The 20,654-nt window shown below is 39.4% G+C and overlaps 2 protein-coding genes across 4 annotated transcripts in view; one reads left to right on the top strand and one right to left on the bottom strand.

Moving 5' to 3' along the window:
- Positions 1-15,607, top strand: part of VPS54 (VPS54 subunit of GARP complex) — an 87,104-nt gene extending 71,497 nt beyond the window's left edge. The window contains exons 20-23 of the mRNA XM_081100586.1: positions 5,850-5,957; positions 10,551-10,645; positions 12,422-13,197; positions 15,256-15,607. Coding sequence (XP_080956712.1) covers positions 5,850-5,957; positions 10,551-10,645; positions 12,422-12,527 — 309 coding nt within the window. The 3' untranslated portion in view covers positions 12,528-13,197; positions 15,256-15,607. The remainder of the gene's footprint in view (positions 1-5,849; positions 5,958-10,550; positions 10,646-12,421; positions 13,198-15,255) is intronic.
- Positions 14,013-20,654, bottom strand: part of UGP2 (UDP-glucose pyrophosphorylase 2) — a 51,999-nt gene continuing 45,357 nt past the window's right edge. For all 3 annotated transcript variants that reach the window (XM_081100588.1, XM_081100587.1, XM_081100589.1), the window contains 2 exons: positions 16,183-16,287; positions 14,013-15,064 (listed from right to left, as the gene is read on the bottom strand). In XM_081100588.1, coding sequence (XP_080956714.1) covers positions 14,957-15,064; positions 16,183-16,287 — 213 coding nt within the window. In that variant the 3' untranslated portion in view covers positions 14,013-14,956. The remainder of the gene's footprint in view (positions 15,065-16,182; positions 16,288-20,654) is intronic.

The following is a 20,654-nucleotide window of genomic DNA, read 5'->3' on the forward strand; positions in this document are numbered from 1 at the left end:
TTCCATTGATCTATATGTCTGTCTGAACATTGATCTATATGTCTGTACTGTAACATTATTGTAAAATCAGGTCATGTGAGTCCTTAGAGGTGAAGCCTTTGCTCCCATCCCTCCTCGAAGAGTAGACAGCCTCTGCGTTGATTGGTGTAGGATCCTGGGCTTAAGGTGTTTTCCTTCCTTCCCTCTGGAACAGGCATGTTTTGTTTCTAATCCTCACACAGAGACTCCAGGGATGAAAGAGTTTGGTGTCTTTTATCAGAGACTTGAGTTTTTTTTGCTTTGTATAAGGAGAGGGTTCAGGGAAGTAGATGGCATTTGTTACTTTTCCCTAGTGGTACCTCTTTCTGCTTGCATGTATCTCTCTCTGGTCTCCTGTCCTGACTCCAGTGTTGCTGATAAGCACCTACCAAAGACCCTTGTGCATGAGTGCAGACTCTCCTGTGGTAGGGTCCTCATGTACTCTATGCTAGTCCACACTTGGCCTTTGAGAATTTGTTAAAATGTTTGTTGTTTTCTTATCTGCTTCTATGTTGATCACTTCTTATTCCTATGAGACAGTTGCTATGTCCCATCTCCTTAGAGGGCCTTGTCACTCTTTGGAATTAGTTCCTTGGTTTCCTTGACCTCTGTTCTCTGATGAGTTTAAGAAGTTATTTATAAATTATTCCAGTTTTTTTCTTGTGGTTAGGGTAGTAGCAGCACACTCCTGCAGCTTTCTAAATTTTAAACAGAAGCACAACTCAAAAGTTTATAAACTAATGAATCACACAGTTGCATTTTAGAAGTGTTAATCATATAGTATGTACAATGGCTTTGAAGTATGTACTCTATTTGAAATACTTTCACTTAATTTTTTTAAGAACTTTTAATTTTATTTTTCAATTACAGTTTACATTCAACATTATTTTGTACTAGAGGCCCGGTGCATGAAATTCGTGCACAAAATTCATGCAAGGGAGCGGGGGGTGGGCCCCTCAGCCCGACCTGCACCCTCTCCAGTCCAGGAGCCCTTAGTGGATGTCCTACTGATGGCTTAGGCCCGCTCCCCGTGGTTCTCTGCTCTCTGTGGGGCCTGCCCACCAGTCGCCGCAGCGACGGGCAAGCAAGCAGGCCCTACTGTCCGCTTGCTCTCTGCGGGACCTGCTTGCCTGCTTGCCGCCAGTGGGGCTGAAAGGACTGGGGGACTCCAGCAGCAGGCAAGCGGCGTGGCTGGACCCACCTGGGGGCAGGTCCGGCTGTGCCGCCTGCCTGCCGCCCCCCACCCTGGGACTGCAGGACTCTGGCAGGGCTGAGGGGACTGGGCGCTGCCATCTTGTGGCTATGAGCACCACCATCTTTGTGACAGTGTGATGGTCAATTTGCATATTCTTGCTTTATTAGATTAGATTAGTTTCAGGTGTACGGTGTAGTGATTAGACAATCATATACTTTACAAAGTTCTTCCCCCAATATTTCCAGTACCCACCTGGCATCATTCATAGTTATTACAATATTATTGACTATATTCCTTATGCTGTACTTTATATCCCCATGACTATGTTGTAACTACCAATTTACTTCTTAATCCCTTCACCTCTTTCACCCTGTCTCCCAGCCTCCCTCCCATCTGGCAACCATTAGCCCGCTCTCTGTTTCACTTTAACTTAATTTTTTTTTCCTTTGAAGACTCAGAAGTCCTGGTGTGCTGCTCAGGAAGCCATCTCTGCTACCATCAAAATGTCCTTCGCCCTTGTTCTTGTACCATGCAATGTCTGCTTTCTGGACCACCAACTAACTTTTAGACACTTAGCTCCCCAAAGGGACTTTTCTCTAATTCATCTTTGTATACTCCAACTAGCAGAGTATCTGACCCCTTCATTCAAGCATACACATACACACACGTATGCATACACATACAAGACACATAAATAGCCATGTACTTACATATAAACATATGTCTGCATACATACACCCAAGGAAATGTTTATTCAGAGTTTACTATGTTCCAGGTGGTTTTAGTAAATATTTGTTGAAATAATATCTGGACCCCTGAAAATGCTACTGCATTTTTTTCAGGTGAGAAGAATTGAAAGCCTCAACTGAGACAATTTTGTCCTCGAAAGGATATTCAGAAATATTGGGAACATTTTAGGTTGTCACATTTGGGAAGTGGGATATGGTATGGTAACTAGTGAGGAGAGGCCAAGGATGTTGCTGAATATCCTACAATACGCAGGCTGCCTTTACAACAAAGAATTATCTAGACCCAAATGTCAGTAGTGTAGAGGTTGAGAACCTCTGATCTAGAGTGCCCATATGCAGAATAACTTGAAAGTGCATTTGATGAGACTTAATCTCTGATTTAATACAAGGAAACAAGGAAAAGTAGGAATAGAAACTAAGTTGGAGATTTCAAGTTTGTGTGACCAGGAGGATTGTAATACCAGCAGTAGTCATTGAAACAGGGAAGGAAATCAGGTTTGGGTAAGATCATGGTAAACTTGGTTATGGAATAGAACATCTAGGAAATGTATGACTTAACGCAATAAGGTGGTTCATGACTAGAGCTTTGTTAGAAGTCATGAGATTGCCGAAACCGGTTTGGCTCAGTGGATAGAGCGTCAGCTTGCGGACTGAAGGGTCCCAGGTTCGATTCTGGTCAAGGGCATGTACCTGGGTTGCGGGCACATCCCCAGTAGGAGATGTGCAGGAAGCAGCTGATCGATGTTTCTCTCTCATTGATGTTTCTAACTCTCTATCTCTCTCCCTTCCTCTCTGTAAAAAATTAATAAAATATATTTAAAAAAAAAAATAAGTCATGAGATTGATGAGAGAGAAAAGGGAGGGAAATAAGTAAAGAAACTGCACTTAAGAGGCAGGAGACAAAAAGAGGAAGGCAAGGAGAAGGGCAACCAGGAAAGCATTCTGCTACATGAGGATAGTATTTCAAGTGTACAAGTGTGTGAAATACTGCAGAGCAATGAGGAAGGGGAACTAGAAGAGTTACTAAATTTAGAAGTTAGGACATCTTTAGTGATTTTTCCAGAGAAATTTCAGAAGATTGTTAATAGTGGGGAAGTGTGGTTTGGGTGTTGGCAATAACCATATTTTTTTAAGGGTTGAGAATAAAGTGGTACAGTATCAAGTTGAGGTGACTAAAGAAATGAGATTGGGGAAGGTAAGATGGAAAGAATAGTATCTTTAGGGAAAGCAGGGGTGAAGAAAGGTCTTGGAGGGTTTTCTCCTTTCCCAGGGCTGACATAACAAATTACCACAGAATGAGTAGCTTAAAACAACATAAATGCATTCTTTCATAGTTCTGGAGGCTAGAAGCTCTAAATCAAAGCATTGCCAGGCCATGCTTCCTCTGAAGGCTTTAGTGAAGAATCCTTCCCTACCTCTTCTAGCTTGAGCTTGCTCTCAGTTGTTGGCATTCCTGGGCTCATGGATGCATCACTCCAATCTCTGCTTCTGTCCTCACATGGGTGTCTTCCCTCAGTGTGTCTCTGTGTCTAAATTTCCCTCTCATTTCTTTTATAAAGACACATCAGTGGATTTAGGGCCCACTCTAATCCAGTATGACCTCATGAGGTTCCAAGTAAATGTGAATTTTGGAGAAATACAATTCAGTCCAATATAGATGGGTAGTTAAGATAAGGGGATGTTACCATATGAGATGCCACTTCATAACTACTAGGGTGGCTGAAATAAAAAAGACAGACAATAACAAGTGTTGGTGAGGATATGGAGAAATTGGAAACCTCATACACTGCTAGGTGGGATTGTAAAGTGGTCAGCCACTTTGGAAACATTCTGGCATCTCCTCAAAAAGTTAAACATATAGTTACCATATGACCCAGTAGTTCTACTTCTAGGTATATGCCCAAGAGAATTGAAAAAAATTTACCCACACAAAATAAAATCTGACCATGTATGTTCATAGCATTATTATTCATAATAGTGAAAAAGTGGAAATAACCCTAAATGTCAATCAGTTGATGATTGGGTAAACTGTGGCAGTTGTACAATAAAATATCATGCAGTCCTAAAAAGTATGAAGTACTGACACTTTCTGCAACATGGAGGAACCTTGATAGCTCTATGCTAAGTGAAAAAAGCCAGTCATAAAAAGCCACATATTGTTTGATTCCATTTATTGAGATTAGTGGTTGCCAGGGGCTAAGGAGAGGGAGGAATAGGGAGTGACTGCTAATGAATATGGGGTTTCTTGGAGTGATGAAAATGTTTGGAAATCAGTGGTGATGATTATGAAACTGAGTTTACTAAAAACCAATTGGTTGTATACTTTAAAAAGGTAAATTTTATGGTATGTGAATTATGTCTTAGAGCTGTTATTAATAAGAAAAGCAAGGGGATGTTTGATGTATTTCTAGGCTGAAGAGAGACAAACCCTTGGATGGTCACAACATTGCTTATCTTGGTCCAGTCACATGGTGACTTCTACCTGCTACAGCAGTATATTGGAGCTCATGATTTTAATAAACTATATAAGTTTAGTATATCTAAAATAGATTTAGCACAAATATGCCTCATAAATAAAAATAGTATATAATTTAAGCTGTGAATTCTAAAAGGTGAACCAGAAGATGATTATATAAATCATACCAGGTATTGTTCTAGATGTAAGAATAAGAAAATGAATTTACCTAAGTTTAAATTTTTTAGTATAGACCATTGTGGAACATGTCTTTCCTTAACCTTAGAGTAAATATCCTACATAATAAAAGCCTAATATGCTAAGTGTCTGTTCGTCTGTTCAACCAATCAAAGCGTAATATGCTAATGATATGCAAAGGCCGCTCAACTGCTCACTGTGATGTGCACTGACCACCAGGGGGCAGACTCTCCAACCGGTAGGTTAGCTTGCTGCTGGGGTCCAGCCAACCAAGACTGAGCGAGACGGACACGCCCTGGAGCCCTCCTGCGGTCTCTCCCCAGCTGGCCAACCTCCTGCATCCCTCTCTGGCCCTGATTGTGCACCAGTGGGGTCCCTTGTCCTGGACTGCACCCTCTCGCAATCCAGGACCCCTTGGGGGATGTTGGAGAGCTGGTTTCAGCCAGATCCTGCAGGCCAGGCCAAGGGACCCCACTAGTGCACGAATTCATGCCCTGGGCCTCTAGTGATTATTATATTGACCTACCTACAAAAGAAATAGAACATTTTTTTTTTCCCAAAAATATATTTTATTCATTTTTTACAGAGAGGAAGGGAGAGGGATAGAGAGTTAGAAACATCAATGAGAGAGAAACATCGATCAGCTGCCTCCTGCATGCCCCATACTGGGGATGTGCCTGCAACCAAGGTACATGCCCTTGACCAGAATCGAACCCGGGACCCTGGAGTCCGCAGGCTGACGCTCTATCCACTGAGCCAAACCGGTTAGGGCACATTCTTAAAATCATGTTTTAAAAATCTGTTCATTTGAAGGGCCCACTTTAATGCTTCATCATTGTATATTGAGACAGATTAGTAGCTAACATTTGAGTATTATTTTGTATCAAGCACTGTTTTGTCTTCTTATGGACCATCTTCTAAAATCCTCATAGCAAGTCCTTTGAGATGTAGAGAAATGAGGGAACTTGCCCAATGTCACATAACTAACAGCTGGAAGAATGGGGATTTGAACCCAAGCAGGCCATCTTAAGGAAAGCAGCCTGTGTTCTTAGCCACAAGGTTATGTGTCTTTCTCAAAGTAGATTAGGATATTTAATGAAAAGTTCTTGAGATTTGCAGGGGTAGATCAGATCACAGTTGAAGTGTGAGCTTAAGCACTATATTAGATGTGTAGGGGCAGAAAATCTTTGTCTGTGGGGACATTAACATAATTTTCTTTATTTTTCCCTGCCAGTATGAGGTGAAAGCTCCTGTTCCTTCTCCCTGTTTCAGGAATATTTGTAAGCAAATGACAAAAATGCATGAAGCTATAATTGACCTCCTTCCAGAAGAGCAAACACAAGTGAGTAGTAATTCCTAAAACTACTTTTTATATATAATATATAATATGCATGTATAATTAGAATGTTTTACATACTTTTGGCACAATTAAGCTTAGTTCATATTCTGATTATATTTTAGGTTGTTATATTGACTTATGGAATATAGATAAAAATTTCTGATTTCACAGTGCCCCTTAATCTAAGTCAAAGCAATAATAGCTTTGCTATATGGTTAGCAATTGTAAAAAGCACATTTTCCATTTGTCCATTGGGTATTAGAGATCCCAGATTGTGTTTACAGCATTTATTATGTTATTAGCTTAAAAATCAGAATTGTCATTTATCAATGAATATGAAGTATATTATTAACCCAAATTGGATAGGGGAGGAATTAGTGATAGTTAATAATCAGATGGCACATAAAGTAAATTAATGTCTTATTAATGTTTATATCAGCATAAGTGATCTATAATAGGCACAAACCAGGAAAAAGCAAAATGTGTAGTCTTTAGCACCTTCCACCTATGAAGTATTCACCTATTGTCCCTACTGTCTTCGTCTACAGAAATATCACAGAGTTCTCTTCACTTTTTTTTTTGATTAGTTAAATCTTTATTGTTCAGATTATTACATTTGTTCCTCTTTTCCCCCCCCCATAGCTCCCCTCCACCCAGTTCCCACCCCACCCTCCTCCCTCACTACCCACCCACTGTACTCATCCATAGGTGCACGAGTTTTGTCCAGTCTCTTCCCGCATCCCCCTCACCCCTTTCCCCCCCTCAAGAATAGTCAGTCCACTCCCTTTCTATGCCCCTGATTCTTTTATAATCACCAGTTCATTCTGTTCATCAGATTATTCACTTGATTTTCAGATTCACTTGTTGATAGATGTGTATTTGTTGTTCATAATTTGTATGTTTACCTTTTTCTTCTTCTTCCTCTTCTTAAAGGATACCTTTCAGCATTTCATATAATACTGGTTTGGTGGTGATGAACTCCTTTAGCTTTTTCTTATCTGTGAAGCTCTTTATCTGACCTTCAATTCTGAATGATAGCTTTGCTGGGTAAAGTAATCTTGGTTGTAGGTTCTTGACATTCATCACTTTGAATATTTCTTGCCACTCCCTTCTGGCCTGCATTGTTTCTGTTGAGAAATTAGCTGACAGTCGTATGGGTACTCCCTTGTAGGTAACTGACTTTCTTTCTCTTGCTGCTTTTAAGATTCTCTCTTTGTCTTTTGCTCTTGGCATTTTAATTATGATGTGTCTTGGTGTGGTCCTCTTTGGGTTCCTTTTGTTTGGGGTTCTCTGCGCTTCCTGGACTTGTAAGTCTATTTCTTTCACCAGGTAGGGGAAGTTTTCTGTCATTATTTCTTCAAATAGGTTTTCAATATCTTGCTCTCTCTCATCTTCTGGCACCCCTATAATTCTGATGTTGGTACGCTTGAAGCTGTCCCAGAGGCTCCTTACACTATCTTCATACTTTTGGATTATTTTTTCATTTTGCTTTTCCGGTTGGGTGTTTTTTGCTTCTTCATACTTCAAATCTTTGACTTGATTCTTGCGATCCTCTAGTCTGCTGTTGGGTCTCTGTATAATATTTTTTATTTCAGTCCGTGTATGCTTAATTTCTAGTTGGTCCTTTATCACAACCTCGAGGGTCTCATTAGATTTCTTGTAAGTCTCATTAAGTTTATCAGCAGTTTCTAGAAAATTCTTGAAAAACCTTAAAAGTGTGGTTTTGAACTCTATATCCAGTAGTTTGCTTTCCTCCATTTCTGTCATTTGTGTCTTTTTTCTTTGTCTCCGCATTTTTTTTGCTTCCCTGTGTTGATAAAGTGGTTTTCTGTGCTAAGTGTCCACTAAGGGCCCAGTGGTTCAGCCTCCCCAATTACCTGAGGAGGACACTCTTGGTGCACCCCCGTGTGGTCTTTGTGCACAGTCTTGTTGTAGTTAAGCCTTGATTGTTGTAGGTATCACTGGGAGGAATTGACCTCCAGACCAATTGGCTGTGAGAATCAGCTGTGTCTGCAGTGGGAGAACTTCTGTGCTGGAGACACCCCTCCGGGTCAAGACTTGCTTCAATGGGGCTTTGGTGCTCACTGAGTCTGCCCCCTGAGTGTGTCCTTTATGGTTCCATGGAGCTGCAATCTGGATGGTGCCACTCTGACCTCTGGGTGGCTCCTGGATCTCTAGGGAGATGCTAATCTAGCCTCTGCCTTAGGCTATCCAGCAAAAGCCTCCCTGCAGGGCTTGGGCGGGGCGGGTCCCACGGGATCAACAGGGCGGGGCTAGCAGTTATGGCTGCTCTCAGAGGCTCCGCTTCTCAATGTCCTGGTAATCGCTGCAAGCCCCTCCGAGAGAAAGCTGCCCTCGAGTTCCGACCATTGCCAGACAGTCCCACTTCTCCCGTATGAGTCTGGGTCCCCAGAGACTCGCCTGGAACTGGAGCTCAGAGCCTAAGACTCTCTCCCGATTGAAAACGACAACCGCGCCCTCAGCCTCCAGCCCGCTCCGCATGCACCTCCACAACTTAGTATTTTACTTCCGCACTGCGCCTCCTCTGAGTCTCAGTATGCTTTTCTCTTTCCTTCTAGTTGTAGAATTTCCACTCAGCCAGCCTTCCTGTGGTTCTGGATGATGTCCGTTGCGTCTTTTAGTTGTATTTTTGAAGTGGTTGTTCAAGGCAGCAAACTCTGGTGTTTACCTATGCCGTCATCTTGGTTTCTCTTCCACTTTTTTTTTTTTAAAATAAGAGAAAGTTTATTTAGAAAGTCACAGAGGTAGAAAAAGTGAGGTGTAGAAGAAATGGGCTCAGGAAACAAGTTACAGAGGCAAAAGAAGGGCTCTTGGAGCTTAGAAGAAAGGCAAGAGAAATGCCTGGGGGACGGGGACAGGGGAAGGCACTGGCTTGAGAGAGACAGAGAGAGCCAGTCTCTTCACTCTTCAGTGACATTCCTACTTCCCATTTCCCTTGGTTCCCTCTCAGTACTTCAAAGGTTCCAGTATTATTTTTTTTCCAGTCTTCTTTACCCACATTAGTTTAGCTTATTCACTTATACCAGACTAGAGGCCAGGAGCATGAAAATTCATGCAGCGGACGGAGGGGGGGGGGTGTCCCTCACCTCAGCCTGTCCCCTCTCACATTCCAGGAGCCCTCAGGGGCGGGGGGCAACCCGGTGAGCAGGGGAAGGCGATGCTCCATCACACTTCTGCTGATGCCACTGCCAGCAGTGCAAGCCTTGGCCGGCTCTGGTTACCTGAGCCTCGGGCGGCCCTGGGCAGCTGGGGGGCTGAGGGTACTGGGGGACTCCGGAGGCAGGTGCCCCGGTGGGGCTGAGGGGATTGGGTGCCACCATCTTGTGGCTGTGGGCACCACCATCTTTGAGGGTGTGGCAGCAATTAGCATATTCCCTTCTTATTGGCTGTGGGCACCACCATATTTGAGGGTGTGACATTCAATTAGCATATTCCCTCTTATTGGCTTGGGTGCCGCCGTATGTGATGGCATGAGGGTCAATTAGCATATTCCCTTTATTAGATAGGATAGTTGTAGAATGATAGTGTTATAATCCTAGTTTTTGTATGACGTATAAACATAACTTTCACTGAGATTTTTGCTATTCAGACAAGTTTGTTATTTCAATTTGTCTAATTTGTTCAATTCATGGAAATGTTATTTGGGAGCAAAGGTAGCTTTCTTAGTTACTCTTGCTCCTGCTAGTCTCCTTTCCCATGCCACTTCAGGCTTCCATCTTACATACTAGCACATTCATGCTTCCGTAACTTTTCATTAATCATACTGACCTCATGATTTGTGGCTGAGGATTGAGGAGGATCCATAAGATATGGAACAACCACTATGGTCTCTCTTTCTTTCTCATTTCTCTTTAGCCAAGCCACCCTTTCCACTCCACATATAAGATACCCTACCTCTGACTTTCTGACTAACTTGATTTGCCATCTGAGTTCTAATTTTAGAGCAAGGCTTAACCAGGTCAGGGAGCTGGGCATACAGGTATCTCATGTGTTTTTATCTACATCATAATTTAAAGGGAACTCTTGTCAAAGCTGGGCAAAAATGACAAAACACTTTCCATAGATTAATTGTATATAATTTCAGGTCAGATATTTCCCAAAGAATTATTGGGCCATTGCATTAAAAAGTGTGCCTGCAGGAGCAATAAAATACTTTCAGGTAATTTTACCAGGTTGGAAGGATAAAGGTGTCTTTGCATCTACTGTTAAGGCTTTTTTGTTTTCTCTGTCACATTCATAGTTATTATTTTACAGAATTCTCTATTTCTTTTTACCTGTTGTGATATATGCCATTTACATATCTCAGAGGACTTCTTCTAAGGGGCAGAAAGGCATTAATATGTCATATCACGAAAAGAAATAGTACTAAAAAAGGGAAAAAGAGCTTTTATTCAGCTAAAGGCAAAAACTTACACTGAACTAGCAATAAAATATTTTCAAGGGAGCATTTTAAAGATATATGCCAAAACAAAGCTTATTTAAAATTTTTTTCTGATTTGATATTGATAACTCCTGATACTTTTGTCTTCTATTTCAGTAGAGCTTTAAGAAACTTAAGTTTTATTTATTTTCCAGATGCTATTTTTAAGAATTAATGCAAGTTACAAACTCCACTTGAAAAAGCAGTTGTCTCATTTAAATGTGATAAATGATGGAGGACCTCAAAATGGGTATGTTTTCAAAATATTTTTACTATGCCCATATCAAATTGTTATATTGGTTTTATTCATTATGTTGTCCTTTTCTATAATCATGCTGGAGCCCAAAAATTATAAAATCAGCAACCTTTTGCTTTTTTCCTCTCTGTGGAGATAATATATATCTATATCTATCTACGTTAAAGTGTTTTTATAAATGGTCAATTACTTACCTGACCTTATATGTCTGTTTTGAAGCAGTGTGGTGGGTTAGTAGCAACTCCTTAGATTACCCAATAGTCTTCCCCTATCCAGACAGGACTCAAAGCCTTACTTTGTAGCTGTGTCACCATTATTTTATAAATAACCCTTGTGCCTTATTTATAAAATGAGGATAAAGTCTGCCTAATTCCTTCATAGAGTTACTAAAAGTGTGAATATGTACATACTTTTCTTTAGGGTACATATTTACAAGTGGATTAGGGCAAATGTACATTTCCACTCTACTAGGTATTGTCAGAAGTTCTGCCAAATGGCTGCACCAAGCTTACACTCCCACCATTTCTCTCTATATCCTGCCAACATTTGCTGTTAGGATTTTTTGTTGCCAATATGATGGAAGACAATGGTATTTTATTTTGATATGCATTTTCTAATGCTTGTTATATTTTCATATATTTATTAGTCATTCAGAGTCCTCATCTTGTGATTTTTCCTGTTCACATTCTTTGCCCATTTTTCTTGATTTTAGCTTTTTCCATATACCCTCAACTTACTCCTTTGTTGGTTATATATGTTGCAAATGTCTGGTTTTATGTTATCAGTTTTTCAGTTTATATGTAAACATTTTCAATACACTTTCTCATATAGACTAAAAATAGTGTTTATTAAACATAATGATATTTTAAAATGTAGATTTGTATTGTTTAATTTTAATGTAGGGTTATTGCCTTAGAAAATCTGTTCTTTTTTTTTAGCTATTGCTGTCAGTTCCAATGTACTTACCATATTATCACAAGAAGTATAATGTGAATTTTTAAATAGATTTTAAACAAAAAATATGGTCCTTAGTAAATTCTGCCATATGATAAAAGGTAAAACTTAAGTGCATAAGTCCACAGGTGTTTATAAATTAGACTGTAGTGCAAATATTAAGGGTACTTGAATACCTTTGCCCCAAGGTAGTAGTTTAGCAATCCCGAACTTACGTGTTCATTAAAATATTAAAGCCAGATTCCCTCCTTTTACAAACCACTAAATCATAGTTTCCTATTTGTTTTTCCATGGGCCACATCTTTCAAAATATAATCAGACCCACCCTATTTTTTATACATGGAGCTTTGATATTTGTGTTTAAATGTTCTTGCCAAGAATATTTTTTTTTCCCCAGAGATAGGCATTGTGACAGATCAGTGTAATTCTCTTTTCATCAAGTGTTGTATTGATTATCAGTACTGTGATTTTATTAGTCATAAACATGTATACTTTAGTGGCAACTGATCAAAAACAGTTTAACCTGTTATTTTCTCTATTTTATTTTATTATAAAACAAATCTATTGGGCAGAATTAATTATGAAACGGAGTCCAACCTGCATTGGTTTATTCTTTTTATAGACATTTATTGTTGAAATAGAACACATGATAGCAGGAATCCTGCTAAGATATATTGATTGACATTTGGTCCCTAGGAAATCTGAATTTTAAGTAACAGTTGAGCAGCTAGGCTAGGACTTTTGACTCTGTGAGCATTGCTACTTTATTTGAATAGAAAGTGTGAGATTAAAAATAATTTTCTTTCCAATGTTTAGGTTGGTCACAGCAGATGTAGCTTTTTACACTGGAAATCTTCAAGCCTTAAAAGGCCTTAAAGATTTGGACCTAAATATGGCTGAGATCTGGGAACAGAAGAGGTGATGACATACTGGAAAACTGGGTAGCCTGACCATAGGATGTATGTGTTTAAGAAAATATGGATGCCTGTGATTCAAGAACTGAACCTGGAACCCAAGTGAACTGGGGTAGGAAAAGGGGAAAAGGAAAGTGTCAGTGATGGGAAGCTGGGATTCAGTGGGATCTACAAGGAATGCCAGTTTTATGCTTCCTTCAGTGAGGAATAACTGATCAGGTGTCTATATTTTTCATTCTCTCTGGAAACAGACTCAGGTTTCTTTGGACCAAATCCAAAAGAACACATAGCTGTAACACAGCTGTAGTTGAATAGAATGCTCTGTATACTTTATATTAAAAAATGCTTTGCATTTCTTCCAGTGCAATGAAATTCATATGGTGTCCCACCTTTATTTAATGATGGTACAATTTAAAATATTAAAATCTTAGTCAATCTCTGTAGAAAGTTTTCTCTATGAAAGTAAAACTGTTTGAAAATTATTTTTTTACAGATCTTTCTATAAAAAAAATAAACATCTTTTGATTGCTTGGATTTAGGAATTCAGTCTTTTTTCAGTGACCAGTGTCAAGGTTTAGGCTTTGTGTGCTGCATATTGAATCCTTCTATAACCACTGGGTGAAGCCTCCAGAACAATCTAAATACTTGAAAGGATGATCACAAGTAATAAAGAATAAGGTATTAGTGTTCATTTATGAGCTAATTTAAATACTATTCAGAAGTGATATATGAAAGCCTGCAGTTTAATAGTTGTATTTTTATAAAAAATATGAAGGTTTTTTTTGCCTTTTTTATTTCTAGCAGAGGTAAGAATACATTTTTATATATTCTGCCTACTTATGAGTTTTCATTTTAACATGTAACATATGCGGTGTGGCTCCCTTGGGTTCTTGTTTTTAAGTTACTTTCGATGTGTATATGAACAAAGACCAGGGAGAAATAGAAAATATAAGCTGCTGTGTTGGGGCCAGAAATACAAGGTGATGAGTAAATTATTTAAAGACTTTTTTTTTTTAATCCTCACCTGAGGATGTTCATTGATTTTAAAGAGAGAAAGGGAAAGAAAAAGTATGTGTGTGTGTGGAGGGGGGAGGGAGACATAAATTGGTTGCTTTTCATTCACGCCCCAACCGGGTACTGAACCTGCAATCTAGATATGTGCCCTGTCCGGGAATTGGACCCACAACCTTTCGGTGTATGGGATGATGCTCCAACCAACTGAGCCACACCGGCCAGGGTAAACCTTTTAAGTTACCTTCAAAATAGAATCAGCAGCATGCTACAAATGAAAGTGCCTGTGTCTCACCTCACACCAGGAATCTTGCCTAACCCTATCAGAGTGCCTAACTTTGTAGTGATTATGTACAATGAAATAGCCTTATTTTGTGCTCTTTGATCTCCTAAAAGGAAAGCCTGTTTTCTTCCCTTTATCATTACAGAGGTATGTCATTGGTTCTTAACTGTCTGTCTAAAATAAAGCTGTAAACAATTACCAGACTTTAAAAGACTTTTTTAATAGTATACTGTAAACTTTAAACAAGCAGCCTACTGAAAAATAAGTATGGAAGAATTGGAAAATGTAATTGATTCTTAAAGAAAAGCAACAAATTATACTATTAGTAGACCTGATTTGAAAGGCTATTCAAGAACATTTTTCAGTGACAAGCAAGCTTCAAGGAAAGGGAACTTTTGAAAAAGTTATACCCCCACCCATTATACTAGAGAACAAGGATGTGAAAGAAATGCCCTACCTCTACCCACCCCAGCTCTTTCAGCTGGGAAAAGAAACACCACTTTGTTTCAATAAATGGAGAGCCTGTGGAAAAGCATGGCAGGCACCCCAGTTTTAGAACTAAATGAAAGGTACTAATAAGTACCTTCAAATGTAATTCCTATGGAAATAATGATGTGGTTAAGATTCTTAGAAATGCAAAAACTTGATTTTTTAGGTAACTGGCCAGTGAATATAAATATTCCAAGAATAAAGCTTCCAACTGATATAGTAACTATTTAGCAAGAGTATACCATTTCATACCATTTTCTTCACCATTTCATAAAGTTAACATTGAAAAGTATAAGTGTACACATGTATTGCTTCACAGCTTTATTTTTGAAATCACAAGCAATTCAAAGTGACCATCATTGAGGCCTCTGTTAAAAGATTTCCCAGCAGAGCTGCCCCAGTTTTAAGATTAAACAATATTGCACTTTAAGATGAACTTCCAGGATCCTCTTCCAAGAAGAAAAGTATTGCTTCCATCTGTGCTTTTCTTAGACTAAAATAAAAGCATACTGCAGAAAACTCTACTTTAAAAATTAACACTGCAGGTACAGTAAACACAATAAAAGTACCTGCCTATTATAGAATGCTAGAGAACATTTTGTTGTAAGAAACTAGCCCATGATTAGTATAAAGTGTACACAGTATTTTTTCATTTCAGTGGTCCAAGATACGAAGGTTCCCAGATACAATCTTGTTCTCTAATACTGCTCCAGGTGGGATGTCAATTCGGTCACCATGATTGGCAATGATGATAACTGTTCCCTAAGTGACAGGGAAAACAAAAAGCAAGAGTGTACTTGCAACTGAAGTTGAAATGCAATTGATTTTTCTTACAATTATCAAGTTTATGTAGAACTCTACTGGTAATGGAGTAACTGTATAAACATTAAACTTGAAAAACAAGTAACATGTTAAGGAAAACTGTAATGTGTCCTCTGTATCAATCCTGGCAGTAGTTCCAGATTCCTCAAATCATCAGAGGTGGTACGAGGAGTGCGAAGTGAACCCAGTGCCACAACATGACTGGCCCTTTCAAAGAACTACTTGCAAAGTCACCAGCATTATTTGCCTTCACAAGGAAACTGAAGGGTGCTTAGTTTATATTTACATAACAGTTTACAGATAAATTTTTCATATCTTAAGTGAAACTGTTTAGATGGGGCAATATCAACAATAAAGTTCTTTATATATGTGTGATGTGTGGTTGTATATATGTAGATATCTCATACATATATATTTGTTTTTTTCAAAATCTTCATTTAAGTAACTGAAATCTAGGTATGGGATTGAAAAATATACTTGATTAAAAAAAGCTATTGTATCTTTGGTTCTGAGTTTTAATACTTATACCCATAGTCCTTCTTATGCTAGTCTGGAATGACGGTTATAAAAGTACCCAAGTACTAAGTAATGTGAATGACTATTGTTTATAATAGTTGATGACAATAGATTAGTTTAACAGGAATAGATTATACTCAGTATAAATGAAGTTCTCACTTTTCTACTTTCATTTAGATTCAAAGTCATCTTTAGTGAACTAATGCTAATTTAATAATGATTCTCCTTTAAAGATTGTCCTATTTCAATAAAATAGTGCCAGCCCAATTATTTACTAGTGTTTGCTTTCCATTTGAATGCTGTATTCAACAAAATTCCTATATACAACTATTATGATTGTATTTTAATTATGCTGTATATCAATGGAAGACACTGTTAACACTAAATACTGTAGTAAGCTATTTCATTTTTAAAATGTATTTCTATCTTATAAATATCTGGTACAGACTAGGAAGTATTCCTTAAAATAAAGGTAAATTTAGGACTAGTAAATGAAACCTGTTTGTAAAGCTGTAAGATCTATAAATTTCATAACAACACACCTTTAATGAAACGTGCTTGCCAAATGTTACATCTCCTGAAACTGTGAGGTGATCCAATTCAAGCATATCTGGTATACTTTCGAATCTCCTTAGGTAATCCTGAACCTGAAAGAAAAATAGAAATATATAAATTGTTTCAAAAACAGGTTAAAGGTTAAAATAACAGAATAGTTTAATGAAACATTCTGTTTATGGCCAAGTTTAGGCCCTCTATTGGAAGAACCTATTTGTTAAGCACTCGCGATATGCTAGATCCTGTGCAGGAGAGACCAGGGGATAGAACATTGTCCCTACCATCAGTTTACAATACAGCTCAGCAGATCAGACATCCTATATAATAAAAGCCTAATATGCAAACTGTCCCCTTGGGTGGTGGTTCGACTGCTCGCTATGACGTGCACTGACCACCAGGGGGCAGCGCTGGCAGTGGGCAGCTGTGAAGGTGCTGCTGGCCCCTATCAGAGCAGGACTGAGAGCAGGACAGCGGCAGGATGGTGGAGCAAGTGAGCGGGCGGCACCAGGCCAAGGCGGATGTGAGCGGGACCCGACTGCCCCGCAGACGTTGACCAGCAGTGGCGGTGGGGGTTGGGGCTGCCACCTGGCTTCCAGGTGCTGAGGGAGCCCGTAGGGCCCTGACTGACTGCCCTGCAGGCAGGATGGTGGAGCAGGTGAGGAGGCAGCGCCGGGCCAAGGCCAGGTGCTAGGCGGGGCTGGGAGCGCAAGCTGGGGGGTGCAATCTGAGGCCCGATCACCACAGGCCACCCTGAGGGACCCCAACAGTGCAAAAATTTGTGCAGTGGGCCTCTAGTTAGAAAAATAAAAAGATAACCAACTAACATGCTAAGAGCCAGATGAGTAGTTCAGATAATCTGAAGTTGGAAAAAGAGATCATGGTCTGAAGCAAACTAGACTGGAGCTGGGCTTTAGGGATGGGTAGGATTCAGAAGAAATGGAAGAGCAACTGCCGAATTATCGTTATAAATCATCACTGTCTTTGCTTCCTATTTCCTTATATTTATAGGCACTAGAAATTGTCCTATAGGGCCTTATTTCCTATTTTGCTGAGAAAAACAGAAGCAATCAGAAAATTTACACTTATACCACCACTGCTACCACCGCCACCATCACCCCTTTTTTGTCCCCCACCCCCACCCATTACTCTGTCCCTTCTAATATCCTACTCCAACTTAAGACCAACCCTTCTTAGGCCTGTTCAAGAATACTGTCCAGCAATTCTCCTTTCTCCTTCAGTGTTTTTTCCCTCTTGATTGCAACAATTCACATCAACGTATAGACATGTTATAAAGTCTCCCATCTTTACAAAATCAAAACAAAAAACCTCTCATATCCCTTTCTATGGCACCATTTTTGTTTCTCTTCAAGGCAAAATTCTTGGATTCATATCTCCAATTTCTCTTCTAGTCTCTTTTAAATCCATTCCAGTCAGCCTCCAAAACCTCTATACTGATCAATCTAATGGTAAATTCTCATTCATCTTACTTGATTCAGAAGTAGCACTTGACTAAGATGAACACTCCCCCTTTTCTTCATTGGGCTTTCAGGACGTATATATTCATTGTTTTCTACCCAGTTCCTAACCTGTCTCTCTTCAGTCACCTTTGCTGCTTCCTCCATCCCCATCCTCTAAGCCTTGGAGTACCTCAGAGCTCAGTTCTTGGACTCCCCCACCCCCCCAACTCACTCTCTAGGTGATCCTTATCTTATGGCTTTAAGTACCTAAGCTGACAACTCTCAAATTTATCTGTCTCTTCTAGATCTCTCTTCTGAGCTCTAGACTTAAACATTCAGTTTCTCCATTTGAAGGTCCAATAAGTATGGTGTCTCCAAAACTTACTGCTCATCCTGCTCTGCCTAAACCTACCCTACCCATGCCTTCCCTATTCAGTGAACGGTAATTCCATGTTTCCAGTTGCACAGGCTAAAAACCTTGGAGTCATCCTTCCTCTTCTGTTGTACCCTTTCATCTATTCCAACAGCAAATCCTAGAGGTACAACTTTCAAAATATCTCAAAATGTCAACATTTTTCATTATTTCCACTGCTACCACCTTAGTCCAAGCCACTGTTTCCTTTTGCCAGGATTCCTGCAACAACCTGTTCCCCAGTCTCCCTGATTCTGTCATTGTTCCCTGATTCACTACTCAGCTCACTTTTTTCTCTTGTGGCTTCTCATCCACAAGAGAAAAAAGAAAGCCACACTCCCATTACTTAATTACAAAGTTCTACATAATCCACCCGCCCCCAGTTCCTTACTTGCTTACTCTGCTCCAGTCGTATTATACTCTCAAATGTTCCTAAAACATGTTCTTCCTCAGAGCAACTAGCTATTGCCCACTCAGCCCCTGTTCGCAAATCGAGGCAGCAAACGTTCTTTATCTCCTGCAGGATATGGAAGAGGCTAGGGAGAATAGGAGGGAATTGAAGGGTGCATGAGGCTAGGTGAAATACGGATAGCAATCCCATCTCAGGATGTGAGAAGATAGTGGATCCTCGTATCACTAGGATTTTCCCAGCCCAACCAGGCTGATAAAAGAGGTACCTAATAATTGGGAGACTTCTAAGATGCCAGACGCTATACTGGAAATTCCAGCCCAGCCTCAGGACCTAGAGTCCTCCCCCGTCAATATAGGAGGCGGTACACACATCCACACCAGGTGGCACTAAACCACAACCACCCCTAGCATAGACTTGGGTGGCACAGCAGGACTCCACAGTCCAGCCACACGGCTCACCCTGCCACTGCATTAACCTCTCAACATTTTACGTGATTAATTTTTTTGGATTCCACTTATGATAGGGTAGGGGTAACTGTACTTACTGTTCCTCCTGCCTGGAATACTGTTCAATCCAGACACTTGCATGACACTCAATTTCTCATAAGGCTGTCTCTGACGACTCATGTAAAATGACACCAACACTACCCATGCACACATTCTTATTTATTTTTCTACCACTTTGGCATAATGTACATTCAGTTTATTTGCTTATCATCATCCTTATCTTACTAAACCAGAGGTGGGGCTGTCTGACCCATGGGCTGTATAAGGCCCGCGAAATCATTTGGTCTGGCACTGCCAAAGCAACCACAGGCCAGACTCTAAATTCAATAAATCTAGAAGCTTTTTTCATAGCCAAAGAAATTTACATTAAGTGAATTATATTAATCGAATGAAGTTATAAATACCCAAATAGCCCTTGGCAAAAAAATAAATAAATAAATAAAAATTCCCCACCCCTGCACTAGATCATCCATGAAAGCAAGGATTTTAGTCTTTATTATTTAAAATATATTTTTATTGATTTCAGAGAGGAAGGGAGAGGGAGAAGCATCAATGATGAGAGGGATTCATTGATCAGCTGCCTCCTGCACACCCCACACTGGGGATCAAGCCCACAACCCCGGCATGTGCTCTGACCTGGAATCGAACCATGGCCTGGTTCAGAGGTCAATGCTCAACCACTGAGCCACACAGGCCGAACCACACTATGCCTTTTCCCCCAGTTTTTTATTTCAAGAAAAACGATTTTAAATATAATGTTACATGCAATAAACCTTAATATTTCAAGAGAAACGATCTTAACTATAATGATGTTACATGCAATAAACAATATCTCAAGAAAATGATTTTAAATATGTTAAATGCAATAAACACCAATTATTAAAGAAAAATGATCTTATATTACATGCAATAAACATTAATATTTCAAGAAAAGGGCTTTAAGTATATTACCAAAACTGTACTAACATAGTATGATATCACAAAAGTTGTAGGAAATATTAAAAATCTGCATATAACAGAATTATTTCTTTTATATTTTGGAATTTTTTTTCCCTCTGGCTCTATTTTTGTTCATCATGTTGTTCATTATATTCCACAAATGAGTGAGATCATTGATATTTATCTTTCTCCAACTGACTTATTTCGTTTAGCATAATGCTCTTAAAGTCTATTTTGTCAGACATGAGTATTGCTACTCCAGCTTTTTTTCTTTTCCATTTGCATGGAAAATTTTTTTCCATCCCTTCACTTTCATCCTGTATGTGTCTTTTTTTTTGAGGTGGGTCTCTTGTAGACAGCATATAGTTGGGTCATGTTTTTGTATCCATTCAGCTACCCCCATCTTTTGATTGGAGCATTTAATCCATTTACATTCAGAGTTATTATTGAGAGGTACTTATTTATAAAAGCCATTTTATTCTGTATGGCTAGGTTTCTCTGTTTCTTCTTCTCAGCAATCCCTTACAGCAATCCCTTTAGCATTCCTTGTAATGTTGGCTTGGTGGTGGTGAACTCCTTTAGCCTATTTTTGTCAGGGAAGCTCTTTATTTGACCGTGTATTTTGAATGATAGCCTTGCTGGATATAGTAATCTTGGTCTCAGATCCTTGCTTTCCATTATTTGAGTACTTCATGCCATTCCCCTCTGGCCTGTAGAGTTTCTGATGAGAAAT

The sequence above is a fragment of the Myotis nattereri genome, assembly GCF_964212035.1.
Source record: "Myotis nattereri genome assembly, chromosome: 10".
Lineage (NCBI taxonomy): Eukaryota > Metazoa > Chordata > Mammalia > Chiroptera > Vespertilionidae > Myotis > Myotis nattereri.